This window comes from Malaclemys terrapin, chromosome 6 (genome assembly GCF_027887155.1).
Source record: "Malaclemys terrapin pileata isolate rMalTer1 chromosome 6, rMalTer1.hap1, whole genome shotgun sequence".
Classification (NCBI taxonomy): Eukaryota; Metazoa; Chordata; order Testudines; family Emydidae; genus Malaclemys; species Malaclemys terrapin.
Window position 1 is genome coordinate 78,846,785 of NC_071510.1, and position 17,694 is coordinate 78,864,478.

A 17,694-nucleotide genomic window follows, 5' to 3' on the forward strand; every position below is an offset into this window, starting at 1 on the left:
CTTACCCTGGCGAGCCGTGTGCCAGAGGTTGCCGACCCCTGTCTTAGGGCGTTTCTACACTTAAAACGCAACAGTGTAGATGTGGCCTATGCTGGTGGGAAGGGTTCTCCTATCAGTGCAAGGAATCTACTTCCCTAAAAGGCAGTAGCTAGGTCAACAGAAGAATTCACAGCCCTGAGAGAAGTAGCTATACCAATGTAAGTTCCTAGTGTAGATCAGCTCTTCTTTTTGTCTCATCCATAGAATATATTCTCCTTTTTAAGTTCTTTGCAAAAGGGTCTGCCATTTTCTGTGTTTGTAGAACACCTACTACACTAGGGTCCCAGCCTGGTTGGCCTCTAGCTACTGGAATATAAATATTAAATGCTAGTACATCCTATTCAAAATAAAAAGTTATGCTTCTGAGTCAGTATTACACATGACCATATACAGCCACTGTTTCCTCCCCACCTTGAACTGAACAGAAAGGAAGTCATTTTTAATTTGGAAATGTCCTATCCCTGGTCAGATGGCATTTCTCTACCCCCCCCCCGCCCCCCCCCCCAATCACATGTAACTTCTGGTCTCTGTAAATATTGTCGCATCATTGGGGCTGGAAAAGATAGAGGGTATTGCACTACATTCTACTAAGAGCCTTGGTGGCCTTGAAAATGCGGCACAATACTTGTGTTTTCTACTACTCTAAAGTTTTTCGGCTTTTTTTTGTGTGGGTTTGCAAGTATAGTTAAAGTGAATGTATGTTCTGAATTAAACTTCAAAGAAGACTTTTGTGCATTTGCTTCAGAATCTTATTCCTGAGACTTGTGGATTTACAAAGAGTTTCTTGTTGAAGTTGTATTTCTAGGGATGATATTGTAAGTTTGCTATGGATCCCACTAGCCAGTTTCTCAGGAATATAGTGGTCTTCTTGTTTGGCAGTCTGTGGGTATCCATGTTAATTCTCAGTCAAGGTCCTGATCTTGCAAACAATTATGTATGAGCTTAATTTTAAGCATGCAAGTAGTTCACTGACTTCAATGGAATTGCCTGTGTTTAAAGTTAAGTGTTTGCAGGATCTGGTCTTTAGGTACAAAGCCAAACATGTATGTTTGAGATCAAAAGGAAAAAATCCTAGATTGTTCTTTTCTGAAAATGACCTTGGACAAAGTCAATATAGAGAGGTTGAAATGGAGCCTTGGCATACAACTATTAACTTTGGTGATCTTTACTTGGTATGCTTGGATTTAATTCTTATCTAATACTTATTTAATCCAACCACACACTATAAAATAAGGATATAGAAATGTCCTTTTGAGAGGAGTACTTTGAGAACTTGGTAGGTAAGTATCTATAACATTTTATTTTATTTCATTTGTAAACATAGCACAATTACGTGTCTGAGATAAGTGATACACGTGTTTTGCAGCTTTATCTGAATTATTCATTCTTTACTTTTGTTCACTTTGTTTTTAACTTATCAAAGTTCTATGTACCTTTTACAGTAGTAATGATGTGAAAGTCATGATCTCTGGAATACACTTTGTTTTACCTTCCCTTTTCATTTTTTTTTTTTCCTCAACTTTAGAGGTCCTTCAAGGATAGGAGGCTGCATCAGGAACCTTGAAGCATCTTGTCTGTGCTAGGACTATGCTTTACTAAAACTTCCCACTCTTGCCCATATGAGTTCAGCTTCATTGTTAAGAGCACTTCTGTAAATAATGCACAGGCAGCTGCTAGCATTTTAAACCCTATGTAAGACAAAGTGGTGAAAATTCCCATGCCCTGTCTACCCTGCAACTTAACATAGGTGACAGCACTAGCACTGAAAAACACATACGCATTTTCCCAGCAAAATTCCATTAAAGGGACTGTTAATGAAAGGTGTGCTATATCCTGTGCAAGCAAAAGAGACTTTATTGTTCTTGGCTACATGGTTCACATGGTTGATGACATTTAATTTTAGAATATTGGCTTTCTAAGTTGGGAATAGGGAGCAATACAAATTTAGTAAGGTGAAAAGTGGTGTATGATTTATATGAAAAATAGTCCAAATATCTGAAACTTGATTGATCTAGAGAACGGGTACAATACTCATAGTGGGACTGTAAACTTTCCCACTCTACCTTGCCATGGTGCCTTAAATCTGATTTTTGAAAGGACCATTTCTATGGTTAAAAGAGTAGTTCAGTTTCCATTCCTGTTCAATCTTTGGTCTCTCTGCTGCCTGTCAATTGTGGTGGCAGTTTTGTGATTTGGGTTCTGTTTGCTGGATACCTGATTGACTCATTTAACATATGCCTTGGAACAGCTGTAGGATGTTCACCATTGACCTGGTCTGGGTTTATATCAGTGATCTGAAGGTAAAAGGCTCCGTAGGCATGATGTTCAAATTCCTGGAAATCCTGCTGTCACTTGGAGTACAGAGTTGTAATTAAGGGTAGTGGGGAGAGAGAGAGAGAGAAAATAGCTCAGATATAGATTAGTATTGAAGCAGTGTTTTTTGTTGACCAATTCTGAATCTACATGTAGTTTTCTGAAAAAAGGATTATTACAGTGTAAGGTCTCCCTATAAGGTCTCTATTTGTATAGAATTTTACTTGCCAAATGTTCTTACCTTTCAGAAATTGATACTTCTGAATTTTGAGCATTTTTATTTATTTTATTTGTTTGCTTCTATGGCACACATGCAGTTTATTGGGGGGTTATGTATATTTATGGAATAAAATGTAAATAACATCATAGCTTGTCTTTCAACTATTGAGTGGTTGGCTTGTATGTAAAATGTACCACAATTATATTGCAAAAAGGTCACAAAGATTAGAGTGAAGTGCTACATAATGGCTGTGCTAGCTTCCACATTGGACTTAAAGGGAAAAAATATTGTTTCTTTATCCGTAAATGAGACTTGGGAAGTTTTTTATTTTTCTTAGCTTCTTTTTGTATTAGAAATTCAGATCTTGTCTGCCCCAGTAGACTTTAGGGAACATCTTTTCTGGGAAAATGTACATTTTTTTATCTGTATCAGTGCTTAAAAATGCCAGCATCCTGACTACAATATAGCTTTTACCTGCAAAGAGAGACTTACAAATTTGTTGGTTTAGAACAGGGGTAAGTGACCTGTGGCACGTGTGCTGAAGGCGGCACACAAGTTGATTTTCAGTGACACTCACACTGCCCGGGTCCTGGCCATCGGTCCGGGGGGCTCTGCATTTTAATTTAATTTTAAATGAAGTTTCTTAAACATTTTAAAAACAATAGTTTAGTTATATATTATAGACTTATAGAAAGAGACCTTCTAAAAATGTTAAAATGTATTACTGGTATGCAAAACCTTAAATTAGATGAATAAATGAAAACTCGGCACACCACTTCTGAAAGGTTGCCGACCCCTGGTTTAGGAAATAAATCCTGTGATGACTGGAGAGCTAGTAAAACAGCATCCCAAATCCGTGAAAGAAACAATTGAGAGGAAAGGATTTTTATTCAGATTATTTCACTGTGTGCTTACTTTAACACCTTCAATTACCAATTAATATGGGTTATGGCCTTACCCAAAATGGGCAAATGTAGAATGGTAAGATATACAATGTTCTATATAAGTTCTCCCCGATGATGTGCTTGTGTTATGCTTCTTCACAGATTCAAGGGGGAATGCCTTTCAAGTAATTGTCCAGGGCCTCATGGCTTCTTTATTGAAATATCAGGATTTTTTTCAACATATTGAAACATGAACCTTTAAGTTAAACCAGTGAATGCAGTCACTAGTAGTGGTATTGTGAAATGTTGAGAAGTAAACTACAATCTGTTTGGCAGCATGACATTAAAGTTACAAACTTCGTATTTTTGGGTAGTGCAGAGTGAAATCTTAAGATTAAAAAATGGTTGCAAGTAATATCTTACCCATAATAAATCGTAGAAAAATGTCTGGTATGATATGGTGCCCAAGATTGAAAGTCACCCTCTGGTTGCCGAAAGCCTTTGTACGTTACATATCTTTACCAAGATTGCAATTGTGAAAAAGCATAGCTCAAATACAACAACCCGAGTGAAGAATGAATTATATAAGTTACAGTTTTTATATATAAAATAAAATCTTACTCCAAACTGGCAAAGGTGGAACTTGAAAGGCCATAACCCATGACTGTTCTCAATCTGTTTGTGTGTGTGTTTATATATATAAAAAAAAAGTGACCAGTAAAGGGTTTATTTTTAAATAGGTGGTGTATCCTTTTTGGGTTTTGTGATGTATAAAGGTGCCTGCAAAGCTTTTTTCAAAATAAATAAAATATGCTTCTTTCTCTAGAAAAAAAATCAGGAACAGAGAAAAACAAATATATATATATACACATACACACACCTTTATGCATACACATCATTTTGGGAGGTTCTCAAACCACACCACAGGGCTTTATAAAATAGTTAGGCGAACCTGTCCACAAATTAGATCAAGACAGTCATGTTACACCATGCTGAATAGTAACACATGCAGGAACTATTTGCTAGCCATGTTGCATGACGGTATTATGCAAGCCTTTGCTTTACTGTATTTTACGTAGATAATCCAGAAAGATGTTCAGAATATAAAAGAAAATTTAAATTTGGAGTCTCTGAAACCCTACCACTTTGAAACCTGTGAACCACATAGTTACTTTTAATGCCCCAAAACACACCATGCAATGGTGAGACTTGATATAGGATGTTTCTTTGTAGTTTTTTTCCATTTTGAGAAACAAAGCATTAATCTGGTATGGAAGGTGTTTTGGTGAGTTCTGGGGAAAGAGGAACTCTATTTGGACAGTAAGTGACAATAATTCCTGATCATGTGCATAATGGACTCAAATTACGTGGGCTGTAGTCCACGAAAGCTTATGCTCTAATAAATTTGTTAGTCTCTAAGGTGCCACAAGTACTCCTGTTCTTCTTTTTGCGGATACAGACTAACACGGCTGTTACTCTGAAACTTGTCAAATTACCTAGTAGGTTTGGTGATGTCTCATAACGATAACTTGACTAAGGAGATGAATTTGTGTGGCTGTGAGAACCGACGCCCAAATATACAGATACCTAAGACCACCCACTGGACCTGATATGTTATGTGAAAACTACAAACTGCCTTGTTTTCATGAGGATTTTACCTCATATTAGTTAACTTGTGTTAGCTAATTTGGGTTGAAAACCTACCTCTCTTCCCCAGTAAGGAAAAGGCCTCAGAGGCAATTGGTGGGGATGTGTGTGACAGATTTCAGTTACCAATCTGCTTGAGGCATCAGGTGGTTAGGCTGAGGCCACAGGACCGTGTGGGGAGGAGATGACGAAACACACCAAGGATTTAAATTTTAAAACTTTATTAATAAAATAACAGTGGAGAGTGATGGGTGCTCCCCACATCACTCAGAGGAAGGAAGAAAGCGTTAGTGCCCCAAGCCCTAACACACTTTCATATTCACAGACGCTCTACCCATGGCTGGCCAAGCCTGGGTGTAATGTAAAAAGATGAGGGGCAAGGGTGGATGGGAGTTTTGTCCTGGGCCCAGGTCGTCCGGGGTCCACTGTAATTTCCGAGTTGCTCCAGCTCTCAGGAGGGTTTTAAGTCCTGGGTTCCCTTTGGGGGTGTTTTGTTCAGGGACCTCTGCTCCTGATGCTCTTTGTACCAGTCCAAACCGACTTTCTGTGGTCTTCTCAATTTTTTTAAAACACACCGGCTCCAGACACACCGGCGGGACTTTGTTTTCCCCCCTGTTGGCCTTTGCTGTTTTGTTTGTTTTGGGCTGCCTCCGCAGGTCCGTTCAGCTGGATCCTTCTTTCTTACAGCTGGTTGGGGGGAGGGGGGAATCCAGGCCCTGCTCTTTCTTGGCAGGCAGCCGAGCGTCTGCTGTGAGCTGTAGCCTTGGGCCGGAGTCGGTGCTTTATTTTTTGACTGAGCGAGCTGGAGTGTCGAGTTAACCCATTCTTTGCTCTTTTCCTTCTTCCCCCTCTTGGCCTTTCGCTCCCTGCAAGGGAATCTTCCATTCCACACTTATACCTTTGACCTTCCCCCCCGCCTTCCCCCACCCCAAATGCCTTGCGATGCTTATAACCGCTTTAGCAATATAGAATGCTGATCTGCCTCCCCATGGGACTCCCTGAGGGGGGGAGTCCTTGGGCCTGTGACGGGGGGTGGGGGAGAAGACTGGCACCTGCAGGTTAGACAAACACCTGTCAGGAATGGTCTAGATAATACTTAGTCCTGCCATATGTGCAAGGGACTGGACTAGATGACCTCTTGAAGTCCCTTCCAATCCTGTGATTCTATGATATCCTGATAAAACACTCTTTTGTGGAAATGTTGATGGAACTTCTCAAGATAGTAACAAATTCAAAGGATTCAGGACTTAATAAGCAAAACAGATGAGGGATAGCGGATTCTTTGCACAATAGGAAGTTGTCAGGCTGACCAGGAAATGTTCAGAGCAGGGACTTGATTCCAGAGAAGGTTTTATTTGCAACTAAGCTAAAAGGAGCCTCAGTCACTGAGTATTCAGAGGAAGTATGTTGTTCAATCCATCTTTTGTTAGATGTAGAATTTTTTAGTTCCACATTTATTAAACTGATTTCTTCCCTTCATCTCACCTAATATTTTTATAGTATCTTAACCTATTTGTTTTAAGATGCTTAAATCATATTAAAAGTAATGTATACTTTTTATATATATGACTCTATTAACACAGTCAGTTGATATATTGAGCAAGAACTCTGATTCAATGCCGCTTGGCTGTAGATGAAGTCTCAACATTCAGTTGGAAGACTTGGAGTGTAGGCCCGATGGTGTGGAAGCTGCGGGATTGCATGTTCTTAGGGTTAGCAGAAGTGTCGATACCAGGGTTCTTCAAGTATAAGCTTGCAGAATTCTGTTTGCTAGGAAGATCATTAGCTTTCCTGGACTGTGCCAGGTACTGATAGGTGGCATGACGAGAATAGTGATCCATTGCCACTCTATTCAAGCAGTATGAATCAACGGATGACCTGGACAAGGCCGACCACTTATTTGAGCTGTGCTTGTTGAGCCTGATGAAAGGAAAAGACACAGTACCTGAACTTTACTTGTTCCAGACAGAAATGCTGGAGTTTTACTTTGTCGCCTTGGAGTAGCCCAGCAGTCACCAAAACCAAGCTGATCATCTGAGAGTAGCCATTCACCTGCTTCGCCTGGAGAAAGACACACTTGGAAAAAGAAATGAATAGTTGAGTCCTGAGAGTGGACGGTCTTACGCAGCAGCACAAATCCAGAGCTTTCCCTGAACTTTTTGCAGTTCCAGAGTGCTGTATAACATCAAGTCTGGCACCACTACTGGCTATGACAACATCCTTCCAGAGTTCCTGAAACATCTTGGCCCATTTTGTGCTCTTGGTTGGCTCAATTCTTCACAAGGATCACCAATGAAGGAAGACTGCCGAAAATCTGGCGCATGTCAAAAGTTATTGACCTCCCAAAACCTGGTAAAGACCCAAACCTGGCATCAAGCTGTCTCCTGATATCGTTGCTTTCTCTGTCTCTCAAGGTTCTAGAGTACCTAATTTTACAGTGAATAACACCAGTGGTGGAGAGCATCTTGAATGTCGAGCAAGCAGTCTTTCAATAAGGTCTAAAGCACATGCAATCAAGTACTTGCTCTAACCACATTAATCAAAAACTCTTTTCAAAGAAATCTGAAAATGGGCGCTATTTTCCTTGACCTCACTGCAGCATATGATATGGTGTGGCACATGGGTCTACTTTTTAAAATATCAAGAGTCCTCCCATCCTGAGTTACTAATGCCATGGAACTGCTCCTCTGAGACAGATGGTTCCGGGTGCATGTGGGCGAGAAAACAAGTGCTTGGAAGAAAACGGATGAACGGATTATGCTAGGGATCTGTTCAAGCCCCAAACTTTTTAAATCTATACATCAGTGACCTGCCACCAACCCAGTGGCAGAAGCTCATCTATGCAGACAATGTATGCTGCGGGCTACCAGGCTCAGACTTTCTCTGCGCTGGAGAAAACCCCACAAGATGATGCTGCAAAGCTGGCCAACTATAGCAAGACATGGCGCTTTCAACCTAGCACCAGCAAGACAGTCTCTAGCACATTCTACCTCCACCAAGCCACAGCTAAGAGGGAACTAAACATCATAATGAATGGCCAGAAGCTGAAGCATGAAGCGTACCCTGTTTACTTATGTGTGACCCTTGACTGAACGCTACATACAAAAGTCACCTGAACAAGGTAGCAGCAAAGGTCAATACATGCAACAACCTTCACAGCAAACTGACAGGTTCGTTCATGGGGAGCGGATGCACCAACCCTATGGACCTCAGTCCTTGCCATCTCGAATTCAATAGCGGAGTGCTATGCGCCAATATGGAGTCGGTCGGCACACACCAAACTTGTTGTATGTGCAACTCAACTCAACAATGTGCATCAGCACAGGAACTCTCCGACCGACTCATCTTTCATGGCTTCTAGTTCTGAGCCACATTGCTCCCCTTTACATCATGAGGGAGATTGCAGTTGGCAAACTGCTTGAGAAAGTATGTGCCAACCCAAGTTTACCCTTGTTCAACGACCTTTTAGGTCCATCAGCTGCATGTCTTTCATCACAACACCCACTATGGTTGAGGCTGCCACGCCATCATGTGACAACAGAGTCCTTGTGGCAGGAAAACTGATGCTTAACATTATCCGTCAATCAGTTCCTCATCACAGACCCTACTACTTGCCTGCCCAGCTTTGACCTGCCACGTCGTTAGTGGGCTCTTTTTAGCCAATTCTGGACTGGGCAAGGCCTCTGTGCGCCAGCAAGCACTGTTGGGGTCTTAGAGGAATCCAAGCTGTGGCGCAGATCAAACCATGATACACATTTGTTGAGGCGTGCCTGCTAATCAAATTCAGCAGTGGTCTCTGAGGGCTGCATCTGGCTACTAAGAACGTTATCGCTTAGCTCAGCAAATATGCAAATGCTAAATAAACAAGTTGATATACTCATATTCTAATATTGAACTCATTAATATTTGATGTTACAAGTTTTGGGGTGTGCTGCTGCGTGTTCAAGAACAGAACTGGAATTACAATTTGTAAAGCATTTAAATTTTTAGTGTAGAACTTTAAGGAAAAGAGTTATAGCATGAAAGTTGCATAGAGTGAAATTTAATTTAAAAAAGCTTTTGTGATCTTATATGAATTTTTGTTCAAATAGCAAGGGATCAAAACTTGGTCAAGGACAAGGGATGAGAAGACATTGTTAATCTTGCCGAAGAGTTACGGGCTATGTGGTCAGAGTTTTAGACTTTAAAGTTGTGCCACCTCGATTAACATCTTTTTTTCTTTCCTTTCTCCACCTACACCCTCAATTGTCAAAATTCCAACATGATTTTATATTATCCCTTGAATCATTAAAGTTGGAAAAAACTGCTTTATGCTGCTTGAAAGCTGGAATTCCAGCTTTCTTACAGATGTTATAAATTGTTACTTCACAAACCTGCGAGAGCTATCAGTTGTTAAAATCATGTCTGAATTGAAGAAAGCACAAAAAACAAGATGGTAATCTGACATAATTTTAAGGTCTCATCTTTTGAAATGCCATTGGTCAGAAATAAATGGCTTGTACCACCAGAAAGCAGAGAAATCCTTGCATTCTTGGATGCATTTCTAGCACTAAACATCAGAGGCAGATTTACCATGGAACAGTGTGGTGGCACAAGGCCCCCAGTGACGGGGAACCCCCAAAATGCAGGACAAATCTCATCTGACAACCTGCCCCTGAGTTTCTGCCGGCGGCGCAGCATTCCGTGGCCGGTGGCCCCATGCCACCCCTGGAAGCCAATGGCTGCTGGCACATCTCTGCATGCCCCCTGGTGTGTGGGGGGGTGGCTCTGCGTGCTGCCCCCGCCCCAGGCAGCTCACGGAGACCTGCTGCCTCCCCCTCCCCCCAGGGGCGTGCAGAGAGATGTCAGCAGCAAGGCTAAGGCGACTCCCTGCCTGCGTTGCTTCCCTCTCTCTGTGCCACTCAGGGAAGCGGCTGGCATGTCCCTGCGGCCGCTGGTAGGGGGTAAGTGCTGCCCCCTGACCCCTCCTGCACCCCAGCCCAGAGCCCGCACCCCACACCCAAACTTCCCCCCAGAACTTGCACCCCTCATCCCCTCCCATGCCCCAACTTCCTGCCCCAGCCCAGAGCCACATCGTACCCCAACCCCTGCCCCAGTCAAGGTACCTCACTGTATTGCCATTTACTTCCTATTACTTATAATATTGGTGGATGAAGAAAAAAAAGAATAAAAACGGGGGGTTGGGGAGATAAGTGTTTTTTCTTGTCTGGGTCCTGAGGGGGGAGGGCCCTGAAAATGAAGCTGCGCACAGGGCCCCACTAACTCTAAATCCGCCACTGCTAAGGATTCATGAGCTGAAGACAGGACATTTATTACTGGTCCCATGGCCTAGCAGTGTCTTTTTTAGAACAGGTCTAGGACTGAGTGTAGCAAGTCTCAGAGAATTTAATGAAACTAAGTTAGTAAGCCTCTCGTTTAAAAAACAAAAAACAAACCTTCATTAGACTTCCTATGAAAGGTTGCTTTTAAAATATAAAAAGTCTGTACTTCAGCATTTTTACATATACTGACTTAACTTATTCCTCCACAGGGTGTGATAGGTGTACAGCTCGTGGTTACCATGGTGATGGCTAGTGTCATTCAGAAGATCATACCTCACTATTCTCTAGCTCGTTGGCTTCTCTGTAGTGGCAGGTAAGATAAGAAACAACTAATTGCTACAGTATATATGGATGCGGTGACACTTGTTATAGAGTCTAGAAATCGAAAAATTAAACTAATCAGGAAAGGTTTCAACCATTTCCAGCAGAATGGAACCACTTGTATCATTTGCACCTGATGTAGAAGATTATAATATTGTGACATCAGATATAGACAGAAAATATAATGAAATTCTCATTGTAAAGGAGCTGTGTTAAGGTTGTTATACAGTTAAGCATGCTGTTAGTTGGCTGACATTTTTTTCTTTGAGAGATGTGCTGTACGACCCTTCTAATATTAAAATACAGCTTAGTTCTTGCTCTCCCACAGTGATCAACTTTTCTCTGCAATGACGCTGTGTACCTAATGATTCTTCTTCGAGTGCTTGTTCGCGTCCATTCCACATTAGGTGTGCACGTGCTGTGTGCACGAGCGTCGGAAACTTTCCCCATAGCAGTACCCGTCGGGCCGGCGGGTCCCCCGCCTGAGCACCGCCATTGCGCCATGCATATATACCCCTGCTGGCCCGACCTCCTCCAGTTCCTTCTTACCATCCATGGCGGCGTTGGAACAACTTCTTGCTCTTGTATGAGAAGCAATCCCTTAGCTTTAGAGTACTTAGCTGCTCTCCGTTCGTTAGCATTCTGTTGTTGTGGGCACGTGATAGTTTAGGTGCTTGGAGGCTTCCAGCACCCGACCCGGGCCGCAGGGCATGACGCAGGCCCACTGGTTTAGGCTTGCGCCATGTGCTGCAATCCTATGCCGGTTAGTGACCCCCACAACTCCTGTCTATGTTGCCTGGGGGAAGCACACAAAACAGAAAGGTGTAAGATTTGCAAGGCATTTAAGCCTATAACAAAGAAAGAGAGAGAGACTTTCGCTTGAAGCAGTTGTTAATGGGAGGCAGTGCTGCAGCCATCGGGCCCGGAGCCCTCTGACACAGAGGGAAGCCTCAGTACCGTAGGTGAGTCAGCGCATGGGGTTGGTGCAAGGGACCCGACTCTCTCCGACACCCTCCAGAGACCGGCACCAGGAGAAGGCAAGCTCACCATTGCCGAAGGCTTCTGGAAGTCACCGGTCCAGGTCTCAGGAGCACCAATACCAGTCCCACGAGCAGTGGTACTGATCCTGTTCCCGATCAGCAAGAAGCTGCTCATCGACCTCCCGCCAGCACAGCTTGACGGCACCGCACTGGACAGCAGAGAACACCTGGCTGGCTGGCAACCCCAGTAGGGACTGCCGGGACACGGGCCCTTCTGGACCCCCTGGGCCTACCACCAGCGGCAAGGGGCTCCCTCCAGGGCCAGCTACTCGGTGTCCCGGTCTCTGCACCACCGCTCCTCCATGTGGGAAGCTACAGCGTCCAGACTGCCTGCGCCACCGCCGAGCGAGAGACCGGAGAAACCAGCACCGAGTCCGGTGCCGCCCCAGGGTCAGCTGTCCAGGCCTGAGCTGGAAGCCCCTCCTTCGGGGGAGGGGGACCAAGGGGACCAGCAGGAGGAAGCGGAGCAGCTGCTGACCTCCTCGTCATCCAGATGAAGTGGTGGCAGGCACAGCGGTATCAGGACCTCCACCAATAGACCACAGAGCCCACCAAGAGCTACTGCGTAAGATTGCTCATAACTTGGGGTTACTGGCCGAGGAGACGGTGGAGCAGCAGGACCCCATGGTGGACATCCTGAGCCCAGAAAGTCCATCCAGAATAGCGCTTCCGCTTATTAAGTCCATACAGTCGAACTATAAGACTATATGGCAGACTCCAGCCTCCAGCGCCCCAATAGCCAAAGGTGTGGAACGCAAGTACTTTGCCCTGTCAAAAGGGTACGACTTTGTTTTGCCACCCAAGCCCATGTTCCTGGTAGTCTCGGCGGTAAACGAGAGAGAGTGCCATGGGCAACAGGCCCCAGCCCCTAACGCCAAGGAAGCAAAGCGCTTGGACCTGTTTGGCAGGAAGGTGTATTCCTCAGGGGGCCTCCAGTTGAGGATTGCTAACCAAGAGGCCGTCCTCAACAGGCATAACTTCAACTCCTGGGCGGCAGTGGGGAAGCCTCCTGCAGAGTTCCCACAGGAGTTTACGGCTCTGGTGGATGAAGGCAAGGCCGTAGCGAAGACCTCTCTCCAGGCGTCCTTGGATTCGGCGGATGCGGTGGCCAGGACAATTGCGTCTGGCGTGGTCATGCGACGCTCGGCGTGGCTACAGGAGTCAGGTCTGCCACCTGAGGTCCAGAACTCGCTCCAGGACCTCCCCTTCGAAGGGTCCGGGCTCTTTTCGGACCAGATGGACGCAAAGCTGCATAGCCTCAAGGACTCGAGGGCCACACTTAGGTCGCTGGGTATGCACACCCCGGCGACCCAAAGAAAGCCCTTCAAGCCGCAGCCGCCACCTCAGTGTCACTACCAACCTCATCCTATGCAGGAGCCCTACCGCAGGCGAAATGGAGATAACAGGAGGCGACACAATAATAACAACAATAGCTCCAATAGGCCAGGTTGGAGCCAAGGCCAACTTAAGTCTCAGCCCGACCCTAAACCAGGCTTTTGAAGGTGTGCTCGAGGACAGCGTACCAGACCACTCACCGGATCCATCCCTTTGTTTCCTGGACCGCCTGTCCCGCTTCTCCCGTGCGTGGTCCAGTATTACGTCAGACCGCTGTGTGTTACGCATGGTGCAAAGCGGTTACAGGCTGCAGTTCTCTTCCCTGCCTACCTCCCACCCCTCTTTTCCGTCCCTCTTCAGGGATCCTTCTCATAAGCATTTCCTGTAAAAGAAGGTTCGCACGCTCCTAGAGGCGGGGGGTGGTACAGTTGGTACCAAAGGACCTAAGGGAAAAAGGGTTCTACTCCTGCTACTTCCTCATTCCCAAGGCCAAAGGAGGCTTTCGTCCCATTCTGGACCTGCGCAGGCTCAATAAGTTCCTGGTCAAGACCCGGTTCCGCCTGGTCTCTCTGGGCACCATCATCCCTTCCCTGGATCTGAGGGACTGGAACGCTGCCCTCGACATGAAGGACGCGTACTTTCATATCGCTATCCACTCAGCGCATCGCTGATTCCTGCGCTTCACTGTGAACCAAGAACATTTACCAGTTCACGGTTCTCCCGTTTGGCCTAGCTACGGCCCCACGGGTGTTCACAAAATGCATGGCGGTGGTGGTGGCCTTCTTACGGAGGCAGAGGGTTTGAGTTTACCGGTATCTCGACGACCGGCTCCTGGCGGGCCGGTCCGAAGAGGAGGTTTGGTCCCACGTGCAAGTGGCCCTGAGACTATTCCGCATGCTGGGGCTCCTGGTCAATGTTCCCAGGTCCACCCTCATTCCAACGCAGAGTGGAATTCATAGGGGCAGTCCTAGATGCGGTACAGGCAAAGGTGAGCCTCCCAGTATCACGATTCCTGGCCATCCAGCAAGCAGTGAACTCCCTGTGCCAGTTTCCCACTACAACTGCCAGAGGCTGCTGGGCCACATGGCAGCATGCACACATGTGGTCAAGCATGCCAGACTGAAACTCAGGACACTGCAGGCTTGGCTTCCCCGTGTATACCACCCAGGCACTGACCCCCTGGACTTGTAGTGACGGCCCCAAGCGAAGTATTGGACTCCCTACAGCGGTGGCTGTCCCAGACCGTGGTTTGCGACGGCTTCCCCTTTGTTGCACAGCAGCCGGACCTGGTGCTTGTGACGGACGCATCAGACCTCGGATGGGGTGCTCACCTAGGAGACCTCAGGGCTTTGGTCGGGAGAGGAGCGGTCGCTCCATATCAGTGTGAAGGAGCTCAGGGCGGTTCGTTTAACCTGCCAGACCTTTCACGCCGCTTTGAGTGGTCACAGCGTGACAGTTCTGATGGACAACATGACCGCTATGTTTTACATAAACAAGCAGGGCGGAGCCCGCTCCTCGCTGCTCTGCCACGAGGCTCTCCTCCTCTGGAACTTCTGCATAGCCCACGCCATTCATCTCGAGGCGTCACATCTCCCGGGGGTGCGGAACAAACTAGTGGACCACCTCAACAGGTCGTACCGCATGCATGAGTGGACGCTCAGAGCGGACGTCGTCGTGTATTCGTTCTTCCGCAAGTGGGGGTTTCTCTGGGTAGACCTGTTTGCCGCCAGGGGCAATGCCCAGTGCACGCAGTTCTGCTCATTCCAGGGCTGTAGCCGGGCTCAATAGCGTACGTGTTCGCGATCCCGTGGGGAGGGGAATTAAAATACACCTTTCTCCCGCTTCCTCTGGTGCACAAGGTCCTGCTCAAGGTGTGCAGGGATGGGGTGGTGATCATCCTCATCGCCCTGGCCTGGCTCCACCAGCACTGGTTCACTAAGCTCTTGGAGCTGTCGGTGGAAGCCCCAGTAACCCTGCCCCTACACCGGGACCTCATCACGCAGGATGAGGCTCCTCCACCCCGACCTGCAATCACTGCATCTGACGGCATGGAAGCTCTGTGGCTGAACGCTTTGGAGAGCCAGTGCTCCCTCCCTGTGCAGCAGGTTCTACTTGGTAGTAGGAAGCCCTCTACCAGGGCGACTTATCTGGCCAAGTGGAAAAGGTTCTCGTGCTGGTGTGGCCCCAACAGGTCCAGCCACACCAGGCTCCGGTGCCCACCATTCTAGAGTACCTATTGCACCTCAAGCAGCAGGGGTTGGCCCCGTCCTCGATCAGGGTACATCTGGTGGCCATCTCTGCCTTCCACCCGGGGCTTTCAGGGGGCTCGGTGTTCTCTCACCCAATGGTGGGGCGGTTCCTTAAAGGACTGGAGAGGATGTTCCCTTACTCACGCCCCCCACTTTCCCCATGGAATCTCTACTTAGTCCTTTCTAAGCTCATGGGGCCCCCGTTCTGGACCCTTGTTACCTGCTCCCTCCTCCACCTTTCCTGGAAGGTGGCATTCCTGATGGCCATTACCTTGGCCAGAAGGGTATCTGAGCTGAGGGCACTCACCCTTTCGTAAATCCACGCAGCTGTTCGTGGCTGCGGTGGAAAGGATGAGAGGCCTCCCGGTGTCAGCACAGCGAATTTCCTCCTGGATTACAGACTGCATTCGGGTGTGTTATGACCTCACAGGTGTTCCGGCCCCGCCGGTCACGGCCCACTCGACCAGGGCGCAAGCAGCTTCAGCGGCTTTCCTGGCACAGATCCCAGTCCAGGAGATCTGCAGGGCAGCCACCTGGTTGTCGGTGCATACCTTTACAACCCACTACCCCACTACACGGTCAACCAGCAGGCCCGAGAGGACGCGGCGGTTTGTGTGGCGATCCTCCGATCAATTGCTCCGTGACTCCTACCCTCCTCCGAAGGTAAGCTTGTGATTCACCTAATGTGGAATGGACGCGAACAAGCACTCGAAGAAAAAACGGTTACCTACCTTCTCCTAACTGTTGTTCTTTGAGATGTGTTGTTCACGTCCATTCCACCACCCGCCCTCCTACCCCTCTGTCAGAGTTGCCAGCAAGAAGGAACTGGAGGGGGTTGGGCCAGTGGGGGGTATATATGCACGGCGCAGTGGCGCCGCTCAGGCAGGAGCCCCGACGGGTACCACTAAGGGAAAAGTTTCCAATGCTTGTGCACGCAACGCACGCACACTTAATGTGGAATGGACATGAACAACACATCTCGAAGAACAACAGTTACAAGAAGGTAGGTAACCGTTTTTCCACTCTTGCTTTGCCTTTCATATAAGCAGTATTTAGAAATTTACCAAAAATTATATTTTCTTACTACTTCATATGGTAAGAATTGTGTAAATTTCAATATACTGCTCCCTCACAACAATAGATCAGACATAATGGGTTGCAAAGGGAGCATTCCCAGTATGATTGTTTCCATAATAACTAAAAACACCAGCTATTGTGAATGTAAATCTTTATCTTAAATTTTAGAAAACTGTAGTTGGTTTATTCTTCCAAAGAAACTCTACATCATTAGGAAATGCTATACTGTTTCTCATAGAGGGCATTTTCCAGATTTTAACAATAACTTTCCAAGTTATTAGTGAAGTCCCAAATCATCACTTTTTCAATGATTTCTGAAGAAATACATTTGGATTATGTGTACGTTCTCCAAACATCTTACCAGTATTTCTACATGATTTTCCACTACCATTTTCTTCTGCAGTTTAGGGTTACCTCCCCTTTTAAAAAAACAAAAAACCCCACTCCCATCCTGTTACAAGGTGGAGTTGTGGGAATTGATTAGGGTAGCAGTTATTTGAGCATAAGATGGTGCCAACCCCTGTCCTTGAAAAATAACGAAGTCCCAAAGTGTACATATTTATATATTGATATTTGAGAATGGCCTGTTTAGCTTGTATGCATATTGGGAGCTGTTGGGTTTCAAGGAAGAGAGGGGAATGATGGTAATTTGCAGGTAGATAATCTAAATTTGAATGGAACTGCTAAATTTTTGTCGGTGCAAGGTCTCTTACTGCTGGGTGTTATCTGCAGCATATTAAGCACCAGAGCAGCACAGATTTGAGTGCTCTAAAAATAATTAATGAACTCTTTCATCTTTACTTGAAAAAGGAATTGCCAGTACCATTTATCTCTAACAGGTGTGTGCTGAGTGTTTTGAGTTTTGAGACTTTCAAATGGCATTCTTTTCTTCCCTTTCCTGTGTTCCCTTAAAAAACAAAATACGAACGCAGGAGGAGATGGGTGGGGAATTTCTAGAACAAAATAAGTGTCCTAAACACAAGACCTGGTAGTAATGAGAGATCTTTAACTACACATATATCAGGTGGAAAGTAATGTGCAAAACACACTGTCCAACAAGTAGTTGGAATGTGTTTGGGACAACATTTTATTTAAGAAGGTGGAAAAAATAACAGGAGGTCAAAACTGACAGTCAGTTTTGACCTCCTGTTATTTTTTCCACCTTCTTAAATAAAATGTTTGACTAATGGGGAGGAATTGGTTGAGAATCTGAGGGTGGAAGGCTACTTGGGTGAAAATGATGTCAAA

General features: G+C 45.9%; 1 protein-coding gene across 5 annotated transcripts in view; it reads left to right on the forward strand.

The window, feature by feature from the left end:
* Nucleotides 1–17,694, forward strand: part of TMEM161B (transmembrane protein 161B) — an 81,405-nt gene that overhangs the window by 12,304 nt on the left and 51,407 nt on the right. For 4 of the 5 annotated variants that reach the window (XM_054031719.1, XM_054031721.1, XM_054031720.1 and 1 more), the window contains one exon: nucleotides 10,634–10,737. The exons of the other annotated variant lie outside the window; for it this stretch is intronic. In XM_054031719.1, coding sequence (XP_053887694.1) covers nucleotides 10,634–10,737 — 104 coding nt within the window. The remainder of the gene's footprint in view (nucleotides 1–10,633; nucleotides 10,738–17,694) is intronic. 5 annotated transcript variants of the gene reach the window in all.